The 20,032-nt window shown below is 36.5% G+C and overlaps 1 protein-coding gene across 1 annotated transcript; it reads left to right on the top strand.

The window, feature by feature from the left end:
• Positions 1-2,140: 2,140 nt before the first annotated feature.
• On the top strand, positions 2,141-18,343 carry LOC131369144 (C-type mannose receptor 2-like). The gene is made up of 10 exons (XM_058415608.1): positions 2,141-2,205; positions 12,768-12,796; positions 13,072-13,464; positions 13,554-13,916; positions 14,066-14,440; positions 14,524-14,898; positions 15,828-16,214; positions 16,300-16,650; positions 16,732-17,103; positions 17,940-18,343. Exons 1-10 carry the CDS (start codon positions 2,141-2,143, stop codon positions 18,341-18,343), a joined length of 3,114 nt encoding a protein of 1,037 aa, XP_058271591.1.
• The last annotated feature ends 1,689 nt before the right edge of the window (positions 18,344-20,032 follow it).

Here is a 20,032-nt window from a genome sequence, read left to right as displayed (position 1 = left end):
CTCAGGCATCTCTGCATATGTTTTCCAGTCACATCCATTTACTACTACCTTGAATAATGTGAGAACTGCTCATTGATTTCTTTTCCCCTCACACACATTTATTTTCTTTACATGAAACCCATTTCTTGTGATAAACTCCAAAAGGCCACGTCCTGACAATAAAATGAATGAAGCTATGGATCAGGCACATTTATACTGAGCCATGTTTTAAAAGCGAAAACAAAAATAAACCTTAAAAAAAGCTTCAATTCTAGCGTAATTTCTAGAATGCATAAATACAACATATTTTATGTGTAGTGTATATATGTATATTATTTACATTTATTTGACTTAACTTGAATTCGTTACTATTTCTAAAATGACTGAAGAAGTTACTTTGTGTTTCTAAGTAGCAGTCATTAAAAAGCCTTTTTTTAAAAAAAAAAAAAGTTTTACCTCCGTGAAATAGCAAATAAGCTCTGAAGCAAAGGGGGTGTTTAAGTAAGTGTATTTTGTTTACTTACAGTGAGCCCTTTCAATGTGGAAGAAATTAATCATTGCATGGGCTTTCATTTGAGTTATTTTTTAGCAATTCATCGGTCACCATGGAAATTCCACACTGTTTAATGAGGGTCCATGATGCCATGACGCAATCATGATAGATCCCCATGAAATTCCGTGAAATCTGTTGGATTTCACAGATTTACCCACTAAATACCTATGATTACCCCTTAAAGGATTGGGATTCCAGTCTCAGTTGATTGCTGTCACTGTTGTATTTGAGTAATTAGGGGTCCAAGCACCAGTGCCAGCTCCTTTCATGATTGATTTCATGATTAAGAAAATGATCATTCAAACAACATATATTTAAAAGGAGTCAAAAATGATTCCACAATCAACATGGCCCTGCGGCTATATTTAAAAGACCCCTGGAGGTGCCAGTTTGAAGACCATGATGTTAGTCCTGACGAACACTGTGCTGGACTCCAGCTACAGGACTTGATGACAGACATTTTTTTAACATTATATGTCCCAAGATATCATATATATATATATATATATATATATATATAGCATTATGAAATGTCGCAGTAATAGATGGAAAGGATATATATTTAGTATGAAAGCCTCCATCTGCAGGGGCTTAGTACCTGTAGATAGATACTGATCACAGTAAGGCCCTGAGCAACCCTCCAGGCATGTCTTATCCATACAACACTCCCTCTGGCATTAACTCATTTACTCTGTTCCTAACTGTCTGTCACTCATCCTTTTTTCTCCTGCTCTTTACCTTTATTCTTTAAATTTATCTAGGCAATCCTGTCATTTCCCCCACTTGACCCATTACTTCCTTTCCATTATTCCTCACACTCTTGCTATCTTTCTTTTTCCACCTCAGTAAATGTGGCCTTGCCGCCTCTCCTCTCCTGCAACAATGAGTCCTGACAGCTCCCACCTCCTGAGAGGGATAAACATTGTGCCTGGACACCAGATTAAGCCATACCTGATATCATCTCATTTGGAGAGACAGAGCGATAAGGTCTCAGTCGATAAATAAATCACATTCTTGGGATATGGCAAGCTAGCCATCTCCTTCTTCTATGATCTGATCAAATCCTTAAGCTGTTTCTCTACACTGTCAGAAATGGATAGGATTTTATTATTTATTATTATTAAGTGAAAAATCCTTTCTAAATGGCAGAAACATCAATGGCACCATTTCTTATCATCATCACATTTGCAATCACCCTTATCCAGAGCCACTTACATTTTATACAGCTGAGGGTTAAGGGCTTTCCTCAAGGGCCCAGCTGTGGCAGCTGGGTGGAACTGGGCTTCAAACTCCCAACCTTCCGATTGGTAATCTAACAACTTAACCACTGAGATACCACATCTAAATACATCACATGATGTTAACCAGATACTTGAAAAATAGTATGTTAAGAGATCACCTGGGCTTAGTGTTTAGCACATTTGGCTCACCTCTCAAGTGCTGGGGGTTCAATTCCCACCTCCGCCCTGTTTTCTCTCAGTGTTTTGAGGGTTTCTACATTTCTCCCCAGTCCAAAGACCTGCATTGTACAGTGACTGACATCTCTAAATTGTGCATTGTGTGTGAATGGGTATGTGAGTCTTTCAATGGGTTGGCACCCTGTCCAGGATGTCTCCTGCCTTGTGCTCCGAGTCCCCTGTAACAGGCTCCAGGCTCCAGGCCCCCAGTGACCTGTAAAAGATAAGCAATATAGAAAATGGATGGATGGATGGATGGATGGATCACCTGGGGGCTGTGGTGATATCTGGTTTGACCCTGGAGAGCTGAAAACTTCTGTTGATTGGTTCAAGTGCCATTTTCTATTGAGAAATCATTATGCTTAAAATCATAAAATACAGAATTCAAATATATAGTCCAAATGATGTGTTATGTATTTGTAATAAATGACAATAAATCTGGTTGATATCTCAGGAAATTGGAAACAGAGGGTTATTTCCACTGACAAAACCTCCCTATTGTCTTATTAGTGAAGAATTCTTATTCACACTTCATTTCACCAACTTCCTCACAACATTTCACTCTCTTTAAGCATTCAGTCTGGTGTTTCTTTTTTAATTCACACAGTCTCTAACATCACACACATTCATCCCTCATGCTGCCATTTGTTTCAATTCTGTCTGATCAAAAGCTAAAAGACCCCTTTCAAACCTAAAACCTTGAAAAAACAAGAGGAGTGTTCGTAATCAAAAAAGAAGGAGAAAATAGCCCCAGAGTTGGTCAAAGTGTTGAAAAAAAAATTCTTTGCGGAATTGTATGAAAGCAATTTCTGCGATTAGTTGCAACAAAGGAAGAACAATAAATTAGAACAATTGGACAATTCAGAGAGCCAGTGCAAATTTGTTAGAAGATCTCTTCTGATCAGTTAAACTGACTTCTTGGAACACATGTCTACGGAAATATCCGGTACGTAACAAAAGTCAATGTTGAAGTGGAATTTCACCTAGAGTGATGTGAACATTAATATTCAATTAGCTTTAGTGGCGTCCATGATTTATTTTCTAATCAAAATCAGGTTTATTGGCCAGATATCTTTTTACAAACAAAAGGATTTTGGTTGATGACCCTCAAAGGTACCGACATAAAATGATGACACTATACATTATTATTAATTTACAGATAATTCTATACAGAAATATTAAATAAAGACCACAATATACAGAGATGAATTTAAACATCTCACATCAACAATTCTGGTCTATTAGTCTACTGCATTACTCACGACGCCACAGGATTAGCCCGGGCTTCATCTCTTCCTAAAGAAAACAATGCAGTAATGCTTCTATCCATCTCTCTCACCTTCTCATCTATATTTTCCATGCTAATATCTGCCATTAACATGACTGTGCTTGCCATCTATCCAAACTCGGGGCATTTGCATTGTATACCTGCGTTGCATTCTTGAAAACAAGAGTCCAAATCTTGTTGCTCTAATACTTCTACCTAGGATTTCTCATTAATATGACCTTGCAGGAATATGGAGTGAGGAGCTATTAGAGAAGCCTATTAGGAGCTTCCAGACTTAAACTTCCAGACCTGATCATATGAGATGAAACGGTTCAGTTAGGATATATTTTTAACTTAAATAAGGTCCTTCGAAATGTCGCCTGCTTATTTTAATGTGGCAAGGGATGCTAAGCATGTCTAAATGTTTTCGCTCTGTTTCCACAGATTGAAAAATAGAAAGTTATTCATGCTTGTGGAGACTGAGCTCATTTTGATTTAGTTAAGCTGCCGTGTCAGTTGCTGCTAATTAGCCCCTGTCACATATGCTGCCTAATTAACTTTGCGGAATAGTGGGAAGATAGCGAGAGTTAAGTATAATCTTTACATGGCGAATTTATCCAAGCTTTGGATTACGACTGTAAATATTCAATCGTGTGGAACTTTTTGAGCATATGCTGTCTTGAAAAAAATGGGTAATTTACTGTGTGTAGGATTTAAAAAAGATCTGAAATTCAATCCAGAATTTCAACTGTATGTGGAATAAATTGAGCTGAATGTCCTTGTTCTTCCAAGCGACATACATTTATTTGCATAATAAAATCTTCAGGATTGTAATTAAGTCAGTTGGAGGATGATGAGTACATTGTTAATAATATATAGTTTAGGTTTTAAAGCCAAGAAATGGAATGATACAAGGAAAGGAAAGAAAAAGGAAATTAGAAACTAAAAGCAGAAAAAGAAAAGAAAAGAGAAAACAGTTCATTTCTTTTTCTGATAATAATCTGCCATATGATAACCTGCTTTATAACCATCTCCAGCACCCATCTGATACCAAGCCTGTGGTTTATTTTTAATGTTTTCTTCACATTTTATTGTTTCCTCTGGGCAACTTAAACAGTATGGGATAATGAGTTTGGTACAGCGCTCTGAGATGAGCTATGGAATAAAGGTCTGCATAGGATTCATAAATTCTTCATTAACGTCAGGCTTCGGTTTATACAACTGAACGTTATGCTAAGCTGGCATCATATAGGAGGAGCTTCAACCCACCGGAGGAACTGATGTATGGGTTCTGATGAAACCCTATCTCATGCATTCTGGCTCTGTTCGAAGGTATCTGGCTTTTGGAAAGATCATAGAGATTATTTGCAAATATTGAGCTAGCATTTCTTGGCTGCCTTACATCGTTGTTATTATATTCGGCAGCCAATGTTGTTCATTTTTAGCATGGTTATTGCCAGGAGGATCATTTTGACAGGATGCTAATTATGTCTAAGGTGGCTTAAAGTGATGGTTTCTTCCCTTTGGCTTGAATGAATGTTTTCCAATATTTTTAGACCTTCAATCTTTCAAAATTCAGGCCATAATTCAATACTTTATTTCTAATTAATCACCTAACAATTACATAAAGTGCATTCAATTTCCTGTGTACCAGCTGCACAAATGTCACACATCAATAATCTGCATAATAATATTATAGAAACCCCGGCTTATCATTTATTACGGAACATGCACTGTGCTGTTGCGTTATTATTGGTATTTAGCAGTGTCCTGCTGTAATGTAATGGCTGACGTGAATGAAAAAGGCCCTGTGGCCATGAGGAGACTTGTGAAGCAGTGGAGGGGAAAATAAGCATCCATAATCTCGCTGTTCAGCCCTGCTTCAGGGGCTCGTCAATTAACACGACTGACATGAGTCGCAAGATTTGTCTTGGAACAAAGTGCTGTCATAAGTCTCAAGGTAGACTTCTTGGAAAATCAGCAAGAATGTGAAAAAAAAACCCCATTAGTCATTATGGATCTCTTTTAAATGCTGTATTTCACATCAGTTCTTTTCATCTCAGCTATGTACTGCATAATATAGTATAAAATCTATACCTGAATCAATATGTATTCTATAATATGCATTTCTTTAGAGAAGAACCGGTTCATTCAGGTATCCTTTGCTGCAGTTCTATAAAGAGACCTTTTTCAAAAGACCTGCCACATTAGTCCTGTAATTTCTGCAAGGAATACTAGCAAAAGAAAATATGCATCTAGAGTTAGAGGGATGAACAAAACAAGATAAATAACCTCTTAATAATCTTACCATGCTCAATTGATATAGTCACAACAGGGAGACTGAGACACACAAGTGCAAGTAAGGCAGCTTTAATAAAGTATCAGGAGTCCACAATGTAAGGCAAACTTAGGGGTCAAGGAAGGGGTAGAGGTACAGGTCAGGCGGTCAGCAAACAGGATAAATTGGGTTAGGTGAGAGCACAGGTTGTTGTTGTTATTTTGGGTGCTCCCTGTTCAGGGTCACCACAGCAGATCACTTGGTCCACATGTATCGATTTGGCATAGGTTTTACGCTAAATGCCCTTCCTGACACAACCCTCCCATTTTGCCCAGGCTTGGGACCAGCACTGAGAGTTAACTCTCAGCTCCCTGCCTGGGAATCAAACCTGGGCCACGGCAATGAGAGTGCAGGAGCCTGCCGCTGGACCACCAGGAGGCCCCAAGTGGTAGAACAGGTAACTAGGGAAAGAAACCAGGATAGCATACACCAATAAGGACAGGCTTGGTGTAATAAAAAGGTAAGCTGAGAGTGTGTGTGGTGACTTGGACCGGGAAGTGGAGTCTGGTGAAGGCAATATGTTTGTAGGCAATAGTGCATGTTATGAGTTGGAGTTTGTGGTTTTGCTTGATCTAACAGATATTAAGAGGCCCAGTGTGTGACAAGATAACATTTTCCACACTACACCAAAAGCCTGAATTGCTGACCCAGGTTGTGCCCATGGTGCTGGCCATTTTCCTCATTAACCAAGCATTGTTGCACCCACAGCACCACAGATCACTTGGTATAAAGTCCATATAACCTTCTCTAGTACCATCTCAGGAGATCAGCCATTTTTAAAAATACTCAAAGTCTGGCATCAATAACCTTGCCACCGTCAAAGTCACCGAGATCTCCATCGTAATATATAAGCATTAACCAAATCACACGACCTCTACCTGCATGAATTTATGCATTGTGCATCTGCTACGTGATTGAATGATTGAATAACCAGGTCTATTGGTGTGCTCGTAAAGTGTATTTTGTCAGTCACATAACAGCCTCTCTTTTGCTCAGTGAAATGTGAGATATCCTTTTACCCCAAATGGTCACTATGTGTTCCAGATGGCTCTGACACTCATATAATTGAGGATATGTGGCACCAGGGGGCTATTTTCCTCGCAGGGCAGTTCCGTATTATGACTCCGGAGTTAATGTTACTGTCACCAGGTGGCACTAAAGTGGCAAAATAACATCTACAGAGGTCAAGATTTGCGGCCTTTTCATAAAGTGCGTAGATGTAGTTGCCCTACTTCATGAGCTCACACTTAACCTGGATGTGGAGCTTCCAAAGTAGTCACATTTCGCATGAAGCTATTCTTACTACTTCGTTGTGCAATTGGTTGTGCGACTTAGGCATACAGACTCCTTAATACATGGCGGACATGTCCATTGTAGAGATGGCTTAGGACTCCATAAAGACTCTGTCACTCTGAACTTTTTACTATTAGTAAAATGCAACACATACACATTTTGTATTCTGTAATGTTAGTAAATGTAACACAACTGCACATTTTGTACAACACTTTTCCCCCATTCTCACCAATATTTTATTTCTTTTTTCTTATTTCTTATTCTCAATTGTAACGTATGTGACAAAATCTTCGGAATCTGCTGAATCATTGTTTATACATATGTAAAAATTCATCATTAACTACTGCAGTAATTTCCTGTATAATAACCTAAATTTTTATTAATGCAAAACCCTGTGTGTTCTTCAAGCTAATGTCTCATGGAGCGTCATCAGTGTCTCACTGTTACACTTCCTCTGATTACTAACACCTGCAGCTATTTTATTTATTTATTTTATAATATGTCTTGTCCTGATTGTCTTTAGTGATATAATTGTATACTAACTTTTGCAGTTCTGAGCCATGTATTTCTGGGTTTTATTTTCCACTATAAATAATGATTCAGCAGACCAACGTACGCTTGAGTCAAGATTCAAGATACAACACAAATGTGCAGTTGTGTTACATTTACTAACACTACAGAATGGGCAAAAAGTGTTTCTTTTGATTACAGCCATGTGCCTTGACTATGAGTGTTTGATTACCTGTAAGAAAAATGCTTTGACCCAGATAGCAGGACTCAGTAATTTCATGCCTTTTGGTTTGAATTCAGGAAGAAGCCATTAGACTTTAAGAAAAATAAATAAATAAATAAATGTTTTCATGCAACACCTTTTAAAACGTATGTTTAATAATACCTTTTATTTATTTTTTAATCTTTTATTACTTATATAAATCTGCGATAAATGTAAAACAACAGAGATAACAGACAATACCACAAAAATATGTATCATATTTTTTTGCCATGGATATTTATTATATGTTTCAAATATTGTCTGGTATTTTGTTTGCACTACTAAACCTTTTCTTTCTTTTTTTTTCTGTATCAAGGCATATGAGCTAGCAAGAACCATCTGGGTCCTGCTCCGGTTGCCATCTGCCCTGAGACTAATAGCAAGAAAAGTTCAGCAGTGCATTTCTCTAAGTGACTACTTATGTGGAACCAACTTTGTAAAAACGTCATGATTATTTCCAAAGTCAGCTGTGATTGATGTTTATTAAAATCGGATGAATCTTGTTTAGTGGGATTTTCATTTTGAACAAGCTTCCATATTTAATATGGTGTAATAAATGAGGTTCATGCCTCGATGGGTCTGGCTGTTTTTGGGGGCACAAGTGGGGCCTACACAATATTAGGCAGATGGTTTAATATTATGGCTGTATAAAACAGAAGCATTGCTAAGAATGATTAAGGAAATAAATGTGGATTAGTTATGTTTTTATTTAAGATTAACACATTGACTTGCATGCGACTAAAAATGTGAAAAATTAAAAACCTTGGAGGTTTTATATTTTAAATACCGTTGTGTGAAATGATGTATGCACCACTGGTCAAATGTTCATTTTGTTAATTAAATTAAATTGGAAAATAATCTTCAGGGACCAAATTTGAATTGCCCACCTTTTTAATAGATGTCTTTTTTATTTGTCGAAAATATACTCAAGATTCAAACCTTCTTCTACATAATTATTTCTATATTTTCTTCTATAGCAACCCCTGCACATGACATTTGTGCTCTCGTATTTTGTCATTTTCACCTACACTATATTGCCATAAGTTTTGGGACACCCCTCCAAATCATTGAATTCAGGTGTTGTTTTTCAGGGGTTGGGCTCGGCCCTTTAGTTCCAGTGAAAGGAACTCTTACTGCTTCAGCTTCATACCAAGACATTTTGGACAATTTCATGCTCCCAACTTTGTGGGAACAGTTTGGGGATGACCCCTTCCTGTTCCAACATGACTGCACACCAGTGCACAAAGCAAGGTCCGTAAAGACATGGATGAGTGAGTTTGGTGTGGAGGAACTTCACAGAGTCCTGACCTCAACCCTCTGGGATGAATTAGAGTGGAGACTGTGAGCCAGGCCTTCTAGTCCAACATCAGTGCCTGACCTCACAAATGCGCTTCTAGAGGAATGGTCAAATGTTCCCATAAACACACTCCTAAACCTTGTGGAAAGCCTTCCCAGAAGAGTTGAAGCTGTTATAGCTGTAAAGTGAGAGCCAACTCTATATTAAATTCATGTGCACGTAAAGGCAGATGTTCCATGTTTTGGCCTGGTTCTCAGTCTCCAAATTAATACATCCCAAAGGTGTTCTATCGGGCTGAGGTCAGGACTCTGTGCAGGCTAGTCAAGTTCCTCCACACCAAACTCATTCATCCATATCTTTATGGACCTTGTTTTGTGCACTGGTGTGCAGTCGTGTTGGAACATCCCCAAACTGTTCCCACAAAGTTGGGAGCATGAAATTGTCCGAAATATCTTGGTATGAAGCTGAAGCAGTAAGAGTTCCTTTCACTGGAACTAAAGGGCCGAGCCCAACCCCTGAAAAACAACACCTGAATTCAATTATTTGAAGAAGCGTCCCAAAACTTTTGGCAATATAGTGTATGTGCTCTATACACTTTCCCAGTTCATCTTCATATTCCTTATTGTCTTCTTATTGTTTGTTTCCATTGTGGTCCACTTATTAATAAATCATCTGCGCTGGCATCCGCCTCCACACAGAGAACCCTGACAGTTTTATATTCCCGACCTGATTAAACTTATAGGCTTGTGAAATAATGTTAATGAAATAATGATAAAAAAAACATGCAGGATCTCCTTAGGCTAAAATGATTTCAAAAATGACCTGAATGTGAAATGAGAAGAAATAGAATAATGTGAAAAGAGCCTCATTTAATTACATCAAAACATACTTCTTTAACTTATATCTATTTTGTGTGTGTGTGTGTGTGTTGAATCAATTGTATAAGGCTCTTTTAAATCAAACAATTCCAGTTCACATGACAAAATGTAATGAAATAAATGTAATGATTTTTTAAATGTTAGACCTGAGCACAGCTTGAAGAACCTTTCTCTTTATACCTAACCTCCACCCATGTGTACAGACACACAACCCTCTTCACAGGTCAATGTAACCCATCCAAGAAGCAAGAAAGAAGAGAATTCTGTGTTTCAAGTACTCTCCATAGTACTTCAGGTTCTCCCTTTAGGCCCGGCAGACACTGAGAGCCTTTTTTTTCTAATCATATCTAGGCTCACCTCTCACAAACACTTCAGAAAACAATAAGATAGAGTGAGAAGAGGAGCTAGCACTAGCCCAAGGTGACCAGGCAGCATAGGCTGTTCCCACCAAAGACCTTGCAAGAAGGATAAGAAAAAAAAGAGCATGAGTCAAGCACATCTTTCGAAATAAACTCCATCACTTCAGTGTCGGGTGCCAATGACCTGGTTAGCGCTCCTGAGAGAAAGTGGTTCAACTGTGTCATATCTTTCGGTGACACGGAGGTCTTGCTATTAACTAATCAGTGAGGTTACTAGAGATGGCAGCCATAGCAACTGAATGATCTTGGATATAAGGCTTTGATAGAAAAAGTACAACATACTGTGGCTTGGTCTAAATTAGCAAATAGAGTTGTGCATTTTGAGAAAGCGTGGTGACGAGTCAGGGCTGTTTCGGCAGCAAAAGGGGGACCAACACCAATATTAGGCAGGTGGTCATAATGTTATGCCTGGTGTCTTATATTGCCCACACATAATCATTTCTACATTCCAGGTTCCCTCCCAGTAGGTAGGTTAGTTAATTCTAAATATATTTCTAACGCATTTTCATTGGTGTATACAGAAGTCATACTTCCTGAGATCCAGCACCATAAACTATTTGTTTTAGTCAATAAGTTACTTGAATAAGCATCTAAACCAGGTAAGTACTTCAGAAGTTCACTGCACTTATTGTATTCACTTGGCTCACATTTCACCCCCTTTAGTGTTTGTACCCTCTGTTTTTTCAGGCTTATTTCATGTAATTCAAAGCCTGGGTATCCTTTTTTATCCAGTCTTCTAGGTCTGTGTTTCTTGTTTGTTGTAATCGACCTTTATTTTTCTCTTGTTCAGATTCTGATCAAGCTTTAGCCATGTCTGTACGTAGCACTTTGACGATGAATCCTCAGTTTTAATGCAGTGCAGGTATTTGTTTTGCTATTATTCGTTTACTTTTTGGTTAGTTGTACGTGTGTCGTATTACGGATTCTGTTGGTGTCTTATATTACGACTTGAATAGCAAAACAACAGTAAACTATAATTTAAAAAAAACAAGCTGTTAGGAATTACTAATCTTAGTTTTACCTGAAATAGAAATAATGGGGAAATTTATTCTCCATTATTTCACATTATTGCAATTGTTCTGTTAAATACCAGACATCCTAGACTACTTTCTTCAAACCTCTCTAATTCTGTCATAAAATATGTTTCCAGGGATGCCTAAAAATAATTTTTTTAATGGAAATGTTTCAAACTTTTAGTCAGTTTTTTTTCTTAAAAAATAACCTCAGTTCCACGGAAACCTCCAGTCGTTTTTGAAGCATCAGATATTTTATACTTTGATGATCATCTTCATTTGACACCTTCATTGTGATGTTAATGGTGCTGAAATGAAGAACCAGTTCATCCAGCTCACACCTAATCCCTCCCATGTCCTAAGAAAAGTATCCAGGCTTGCTCAGGATACATTATCATTTTTATTAGGGCAACGCTACCGATTGGTGGAGAGGAAAGAAGAGATGACTCAAGGGCAAAAAACTATAAGGTAAAATAATAAAATTGTAACATTTTTATTAATAAGACTAAAGAGTCTACTTTTTTAAGGCAAAGCATGCATTGTTGCCATGTTTATCAATACCTTTACTCGCGTTTCATAGGAACTAGGCTTTCAGATTTGCTGTACTGACAGGCAACAGACAGTAGAATGATTTTTTCTGTATTATATTGCAAGCATAATAACCCACAGACTAGCTGTAATGTAATTTTTTAAAATATTAATAGCTAGATTAAGTACAATAATAAGAATACTGTAATCTGACAATATGTTTATTCTTGTTGCTCTTCTTTTTTAATTATTTTGACATACACTGATCAGGCATAACATTATGACCACCTGCCTAATATTGTGTTGGTCCCCCCTTTTGCTGCCAAAACAGCCCTGACCCGTCCTGCACTGTGTATTCTGACACCTTTCGATCAGAACCAGCATTAACTTCTTCAGCAATTTGAGCAACAGTAGCTCGTCTGTTGGATCGGATCACACGGACCAGCCTTCGCTCCCCACGTGCATCAGTGAGCCTTGGCCGCCCATGACCCTGTCACCGGTTCACCACTGTTCCTTCTTGGACCACTTTTAGTAGATACTGACCACCGCAGACCGGGAACATCCCACAAGAGCTGCAGTTTTGGAGATGCTCTGATCCAGTCATTTAGCCATCACAATTTGGCCCTTGTCAAACTCGCTCAAATCTTTACGCTTGTCCATTTTTTCTGCTTCTAACACATCAACTTTGAGGACAAAATGTTCACTTGCTGCCTAATATATCCCACCCACTAACAGGTGCCATGATGAGGAGATCATCAGAGTTATTCACTTCACCTGTCAGTGGTCATAATGTTATGCCTGATCGGTGTACATCTACAGTACATTTCCCATGTAACAGTCACATGCCATCCATTCATAAAAGTCATGAAATCACACCAGCTCCTTATACACTATTTATAAGGCATGCATTACGTATTATAACTACATAAATCTCTGACATTTCTGTTAACCATTTTTTTTTGTATTTTTCCAGATCCATGTTTCATCTTTTGCTGCTTTTAGGTCAGTGATCGAAACATACGAGTGTATTATAATACAACGTCATTAACTCAAACAATTTCTCTTGGAGAATTAATGATGATGATTTAGATTCAATAATTGTATTAAAGTTTTCATAAAGTATATAGAGTATATGGTGACATATAGTATACTGTATGAATATATTTTATAATAATGAGAATAATAATAAGAAGAATAAACTTTATCCTAGATAAACCTTCACCTGTGGTTAATGTACTAAGCTTGTCTTACTATAATCTCAAATGTGTCCTAAACAGGGTTTTGCGCTACTGGTTTCTGTCTCTCTCGTCAATATCACTTCATTAACGAGAATAAAACTTGGGCCGAAGCGCAGAGATACTGCAGAGAGAATTATGTTGACTTAGCCAGGATTGATAATGCTGAAGAAGAGCTGGCTCTTATTAAAACAGTAGACATCAGAAACTACAACCCAGTCTGGCTTGGACTATATGATGATCTGAACAGCTGGAAATGGTCCCTGGATCATGATGATGCTTTCTACCAGGAGGGAAAGACAAGCTTTAGAAACTGGTTTATACATAAACCAGGGAACTGGTATGAAACCAGACTGTGTACTATCTTTGTGGGGTTTAGTGGTGTATGGCAGGAGAATCAATGCTCTGAGGTGCTTCCATTCATTTGCTTTGATGGTGAGTATTGCAGATATGTGTATTTCTCATTCAAAAGTTTCAAAAGAACAGTTTATTGTACTGTAAGTTGTGTAAACTTTCTTTATTAGGGCGGGTAAATACCAGTGAAAGATATGTCGTGCTTAATCAGTACATGAACTGGACCGAAGCTCAGAGATACTGCAGAGAACATTACACGGATCTGACTATTGTGAGGAACAAGACTGAAAACCAGAAGATCAGATCATTATTACATAATTATTTCGGTTATTATACTGCTGTATGGATCGGCCTGTACAGAAACAGGGCTTGGTCAGATAGAAGCAGCTCTGCTTTCAGCAACTGGAAACCTGGACAACCAGATAATTATGATCAGAATGAATACTGTGCTGCTGTGTCATTGAATAATGCCGATTCTGGGAAATGGACAGATGAAAACTGCATTCAATCTATTCCATTCCTCTGCTATAGAAGTGAGTAGATTTCAATCTTGTTCTAAACAATTTTATATCCAAGCTTTAGAGTGTTAAACACACACAATGAATGCAAACCATCTATGTAATGTAGCATTTTCCGACAAAAAGGACAGACTTCCATTTTTTTCTTTTTTTTTCTTTTCTAGCAATGTCTGCAACATCTCCCCGTGTATACCACTTTGTAAATGAAAGTAAGACCTGGATTGAAGCACAGAGGCACTGCAGAGAGAATTACACTGACCTGGCTACCATTGAGAACATGGAGGAAATGAAAAAGCTCCTTAATGCAGTAAATACGAGCTACTCAGGTTTGGCCTGGATTGGATTATATGATGATCCGGACAGCTGGAGATGGTCTTTGGATGATGATAGTTTGTATAAGGAAGGAGAGAAAATGTACACTGGGTGGTACCATGAACCTGATAACTACAACGGAAAAGAGCTGTGTGTGTTTATTCGCTCTGACGGCAAATGGTCTGATGGAGATTGTAACAATTATATAAATTTCGTTTGCTATGATGGTGAGAATATATCAAAATCTTAACTAGAATGAAGTGTGTAAATTTTACTTAGTTTTATTCAGCATGATATTCCTCTATTACAGGAAGAAATGTAACAGATGGTTACATCTGGGTTGCCCAGTTCATGCCCTGGGCAGAAGCTCGGCATTACTGCAGACAGCATTACACAGACCTGGCCAGTGTGAGGAATCAAGAAGATAATAAAAAAATCCTCAACCTCACAGGTGGCTCTCCTGCTTGGATTGGCTTATACAGGACCAGACTCTGGTCAGACCAGCACGAGTCTACCTATGAAAACTGGAGACCAGCCAGTCCATATATTCCAGAACAACCAGACAATGGTTTATATGTTTTTTGGGAACATGGCAATCAGCATTGCACAGCTCTATCACTTAGAGATTATGGGCAGTGGACAGATGAGGACTGCTTAGCTTCATTCCCTTTTGTCTGCTATAACAGTGAGTTACACTAAGTGTCTTTAATGTTAGACATAATGTGCCAGTTTGCCATCAGATGTTTATTCATGAAAAATAGGAAATACCTGTCATTCATTTGAAGGTCAAGGCCTGTCAATTAAAATATAAATCGTTGTGGGATTTACTTGGAATTAATACCAACCAATAATAATAATAATAATAATAATAATAATAATAATAATAATAATAATAATAATAATAATAATTTATTATTATTATTATTATTATTATTATTGTTGTTGTTGTTTATTATTATTATTATTATTATTATTATTATTATTATTGTTATTTATTATTATTATTATTATTATTATGTAATGGCACAGATTTTAATTTAATTTAATTTAATTTAATTTAATTTAATTTAATTTAATTTAATTTAATTTAATTTAATTTAATTTAATTTAATTTAATTTAATTTAATTGTAATCTTTCTTGGTGAAAAGTTACAAGTTGTGAAATTACCAGAGAGGTAGGGCTAGCACAAACATAACTAGTTATTAGCTATACAATTATAACTAGTCTTCGGCATTCTTTTGTGATTTAATATAAACACACACACACACACACAGAGAGAGAGAGAGAGAAACAGTGATTTAGTTAGTCTAGAGACATTCATTTGTTAGATAAACTAAAATAATTCCAGAAAATATGCATAACAAATTTATTCCAATAATTTTGGAAACCATTTTAAAGAATACCCCAGCTAAATTAATTTAATATTACCAGTTACAATATCATAATACAAATGATTCTGCTGCCTTTTTTTAAATTGAAGTTATAATTATAAATGATTATATAATGAAACTGTTTGCTTTTTAATTTTATTGTTTTAAATAAAACATGCTTCTCATATCCATTCAGTGTTTGCCAGAATTATAATTACGCTTGTCTGTTAATTGTTTCGAAAGAATTCTGCCCAGGATCATTATGCACCCGTCAGTATCACTTTGTTTCTGAGAACAAGACCTGGACTGAAGCCCAGAGATACTGCAGAGGGAATTATACTGACCTGGCCACCATTACTAACATGGAGGACATGGAAAAACTGCTTGATGCAGTATATGGCACCTATTCTGGTTTAGCATGGATTGGACTGTATGATGACCTGAACAGCTGGAAATGGTCTCTAGATGATGATCATTTTTACAAGGAGGAAGAGAGAAACTTTAGAAACTGGTTTATATACAAACAGAGGAATTGGTTTGGAAATAGTTTGTGTGTATACTTTTCAGGTTTTGATGCAATATGGTGGGGAGCTTCTTGTTATACCCCAATGCCATTCATTTGCTTTGATGGTGAGTAACAAACGTCTTACACTTAAAATGCTTTGGAAAATTATTTGCACTGTAGAATTGTTATAAATCACACAGTCTATTTTAGACAGGCAAAATGCCAGCGAGAGATACATCCTTATTTATCAGTACCTGAACTGGACCGAAGCTCAGAGATACTGCCGAGAGCATTACACAGACCTGACCAGTGTGAGAAACAAGACTGAGAACCAGAATATTAAAACATTACTATATAATAATAATTATAGCGGCAGCGTATGGATTGGCCTGTATGATACAAGGTCTTGGTCAGATAAGAGCAACTCTTCTTTCAGCCACTGGTATCCAGGGCAACCTGATAATTATGGAGGAAATGAATACTGTACTGCAGTTTTCACATTATCTGGGAAATGGACAGATGAAAACTGTGATCAGGCTTTTCCATTCTTTTGCTACAGTTGTGAGTAAATTTCTGTTTTATTATAAACCTTGTATTATTTTCCTTTAAAATGTACAATAATAATAATTTTGCATTTTGTAGCAATGCCATCGTTCTCTCACCACTATCACTTCGTCAATGAGAATAAGACCTGGACTGAAGCACAAAGATACTGTCGAGAGATTTACAGAGACCTGGCTACCATTGATAACATGGAAGAAATATACAGTCTCCTTAACACAGTAAATGGCAGCTACACAGGTTTAGCCTGGATTGGATTGTATGATGTTCTGGATGACTGGAGATGGTCTCTTGATGATGATGCTTTCTATAAGGAGGACGAGCGAGAGTTCAGAGGATGGTACCGTGAACCGAATAACTATAATGGAAAAGAACTTTGTGTTTCAATGTACTACACAGGGGAATGGTTTGATCAGCAGTGTACACAGAGACTGGGATTTGTGTGCTATAATGGTAAGTGCAGAAAAAAATATTTGGTACCTAACACTTTGTTCTTCACTTATTTCTTTTAATCCATTTGATTATATCTGATCAGATAGTTAAAATAGGCCAAAAATGTTTCTCAGTAGGCAGACTAAAAGAAAATTACCATAAAAAGTAAAATTCCTATTTAAAAAAAAACGGGCTTAGATATTTACTGATGTAATTGAAGATGCCTGAAGCACAATATTTTAAAAGAAGAGTACATGGACATTAAGATATAAAGCTCTTCTTTTGTGATCAGCGTTTGAATCATGTACAGTGGAACCTCGGCATGTGAATACGCTCCATTACGAATTTTCACCTTATGAATTGAAATTTTGCAAGAAATTCATGCTTTGGCACACAAAGCATTTTTGGCAAACGAATGACCCGAATCGATCCGAATGCCGGCTAAGTTGCGTGTACGTCCGGAAGCCATTCAAAACTTGTTTCCGTCAGTGGAAAGCCAAGCTTAACCAACCGAAGAGAGTTTATGAATTTTACGAATTTCTTAAGCTTTTTCAAAAAGTTGCGCACGTTTTTGTGTTGACAGATTGGTGGCATGGGTGGTCTGTTCTATTTTTAGCCCAAGCTTGGTGGCACGACTTCCTGTGAGGACCCTTGGAAATTGATAATATTGGTAATATTTCTGGGTGGCTGGAACGGATTATCTGCATTTACATTATTTCGTAAAGCAGTCACCACCAGAATTAAATAAATTCGTATGCTGAGGTTATCTGTATTTGATTATCTGACCATTATTTTACGATCAATCCCTTTCCCCCTTTCCATTAAAATGTGACTATTACACGGCTTCACTACCTCAGGTACCAACAACACATATGTATGGATTTCTGAAAGAATGACTTGGGAAGAAGCACAGAGTTTTTGCAGAGCAAATCACACAGACCTGGCCAGTGTGAGGAATGAGAGTGAGCTTCAGGAGATACTGAGCATCACACAGGGCTATGATGTGTGGATCGGTCTCTACAGGAACCGGTTATGGTCAGATCAGAGCAACTCGACTTTTACGTACTGGAGAAAAGAGAATCAACCACATGTTATAGCAGAACCTGATAACGGCTTGTACTCGTTTGATCAGTTTGGAAATCAACACTGCACCGTAATGGGTTCTACTGGCAAATGGATCGATGAAAACTGCTTAGCCAGCTTCCCGTTCCTTTGCTACAGTAGTGAGTTCAAGTCTTTTCTCTGTGCTAATAAGAATTAAAAGCATTTTTAATTATATGTACGAATGTTTCCATTAATCTTCTGACTGCAGTCACAGCTGAATATCTAAACCTGTTACAAAATGATTTACACTGAGAGGAGTTCCACATGTTCATATAAATGCTATGTCGTCTTTTTTGTCTTGCAGCATCCACTCCAGGTAAGCAAAGCATGTTCTTAAAGCTAAATATCTAAATCTTTGTAGTAGATTTAACTTCCAAGTAAAGAAAATTGTAAAGTAATCTGTTAATAATCAATAACAATGAACGGTGTGTCCAAATATATTTCCAAATACAGATATCAGATATCAAAATGATTATTTTGTATGATTTTTTTGCATGAAGCAATGCATATTGTGCAAAAACTGTATGTGTTACACACTGTGCGATTGAGCTGACTGTAATACGGTACATTTACTGTACCACAGGTGCTGTGATAGGACTGCAAATGAAAATTAAAGTTAAAGGAAACATGCAGGAATCTCAGATTAAGGAACTGGTGTTGATGCAAGTAAGTAAAAAATATAATATAACTATAAGTATATCAGATTTATTTTCTAGATATTTTGCAGTGATTACAGTAAAAAAAAAAAAAGTTTAAGGAAATATCTCATGTCTGATGAAGTTTTCTAATGTTTTCTATCAATGATTCACTCTTTTTTGACAGCTTCAACAAGAACTGATCAGACGAGGACTGTCAGGGAACGTCACTTTGAGAGTGAGAAACATTCGTAAGATCAGCCCATGAAGGAGAAAGGCACTCCGAAGATATTATGGAAAAAATACTACATTCAGGACTGTTCCAGGATTTGTGCTGATTTCAATCATTCATTCATTTGATTCATTCAGTCATTTGATTCATTCATTTGATTCACTCATTCTTTTGATTCATTTATTTGATTCATTCATTCATTCATTTGATTCATTCATTAATTCATTAATTCATTAATTTGATTGATTGATTCATTCATTCATTCATTTGATTCATTCATTCATTCATTCATTCATTCATTCATTTGAATCAGGTATGATGTACAGATATGTATATTTTTTCCAAAATATACCTAATAAATTCCAAATATGAAAATTTTAGATATACAGTGTGTGTGTGTGTAAGATAAAATAATGCTAAAAATAAAATGTATATTTGCTATAGAATTTATAAAGAATTCTTGACTACATTTTTTATGTTTAATAATAATAATAATAATAATAATAATAATAATAATAATAATAATAATAAATAAAAATAAATAAATCATATAAAAGTATCAAGGTATTTTATAGGTACAGAATTTTATTTATTTATTTATTTATTTATTTATTTTGCCAGAATTCAGCCACTATGACTATGCCTATGGTTTTACACCAAAATAAATAAATAAATAATAATTCTTGGAAATGAAGGGCAAAAATATTTAGTATTACCCTGTACGCTCTAACCTTATGCAAAAGCTATATATTTCACTTAACTGGAAATACTGCGCTTAATTTAAAGGTATATCTATAATACACACATATATATGCTGATCTATGGATTCTTTTTTCCAGTGTGGATTTCCAGCAGTAAGAATCCAAATGAATATTTATGATGATAAATTAGCTAATATATGAGGGTTGAATTATTATGATTTTTTTTTTTTTTATAATTTCCTAATTAAAATTACAAATTAGGGTGGCATAATTAAGAA

Source organism: Hemibagrus wyckioides, linkage group LG18, assembly GCF_019097595.1.
Source record: "Hemibagrus wyckioides isolate EC202008001 linkage group LG18, SWU_Hwy_1.0, whole genome shotgun sequence".
In the NCBI taxonomy this organism is placed as follows: Eukaryota; Metazoa; Chordata; class Actinopteri; order Siluriformes; family Bagridae; genus Hemibagrus; species Hemibagrus wyckioides.
The sequence above is the reverse complement of the archived record's forward strand: the minus strand, read 5'-3'. Positions and strand labels throughout refer to the sequence as shown.

Coding starts and splice junctions, on each gene's coding strand:
- LOC131369144 (XM_058415608.1), top strand. CDS start 2,141: ATGTCTCCTGCCTTGTGCTCCGAGTCCCCTGTAACAGGCTCCAGGCTC. Junction 14,899..15,827: donor CCCTTTTGTCTGCTATAACA/GTGAGTTACACT, acceptor TTGTTTCGAAAG/AATTCTGCCCAGGATCATTA. Junction 16,215..16,299: donor GCCATTCATTTGCTTTGATG/GTGAGTAACAAA, acceptor AGTCTATTTTAG/ACAGGCAAAATGCCAGCGAG.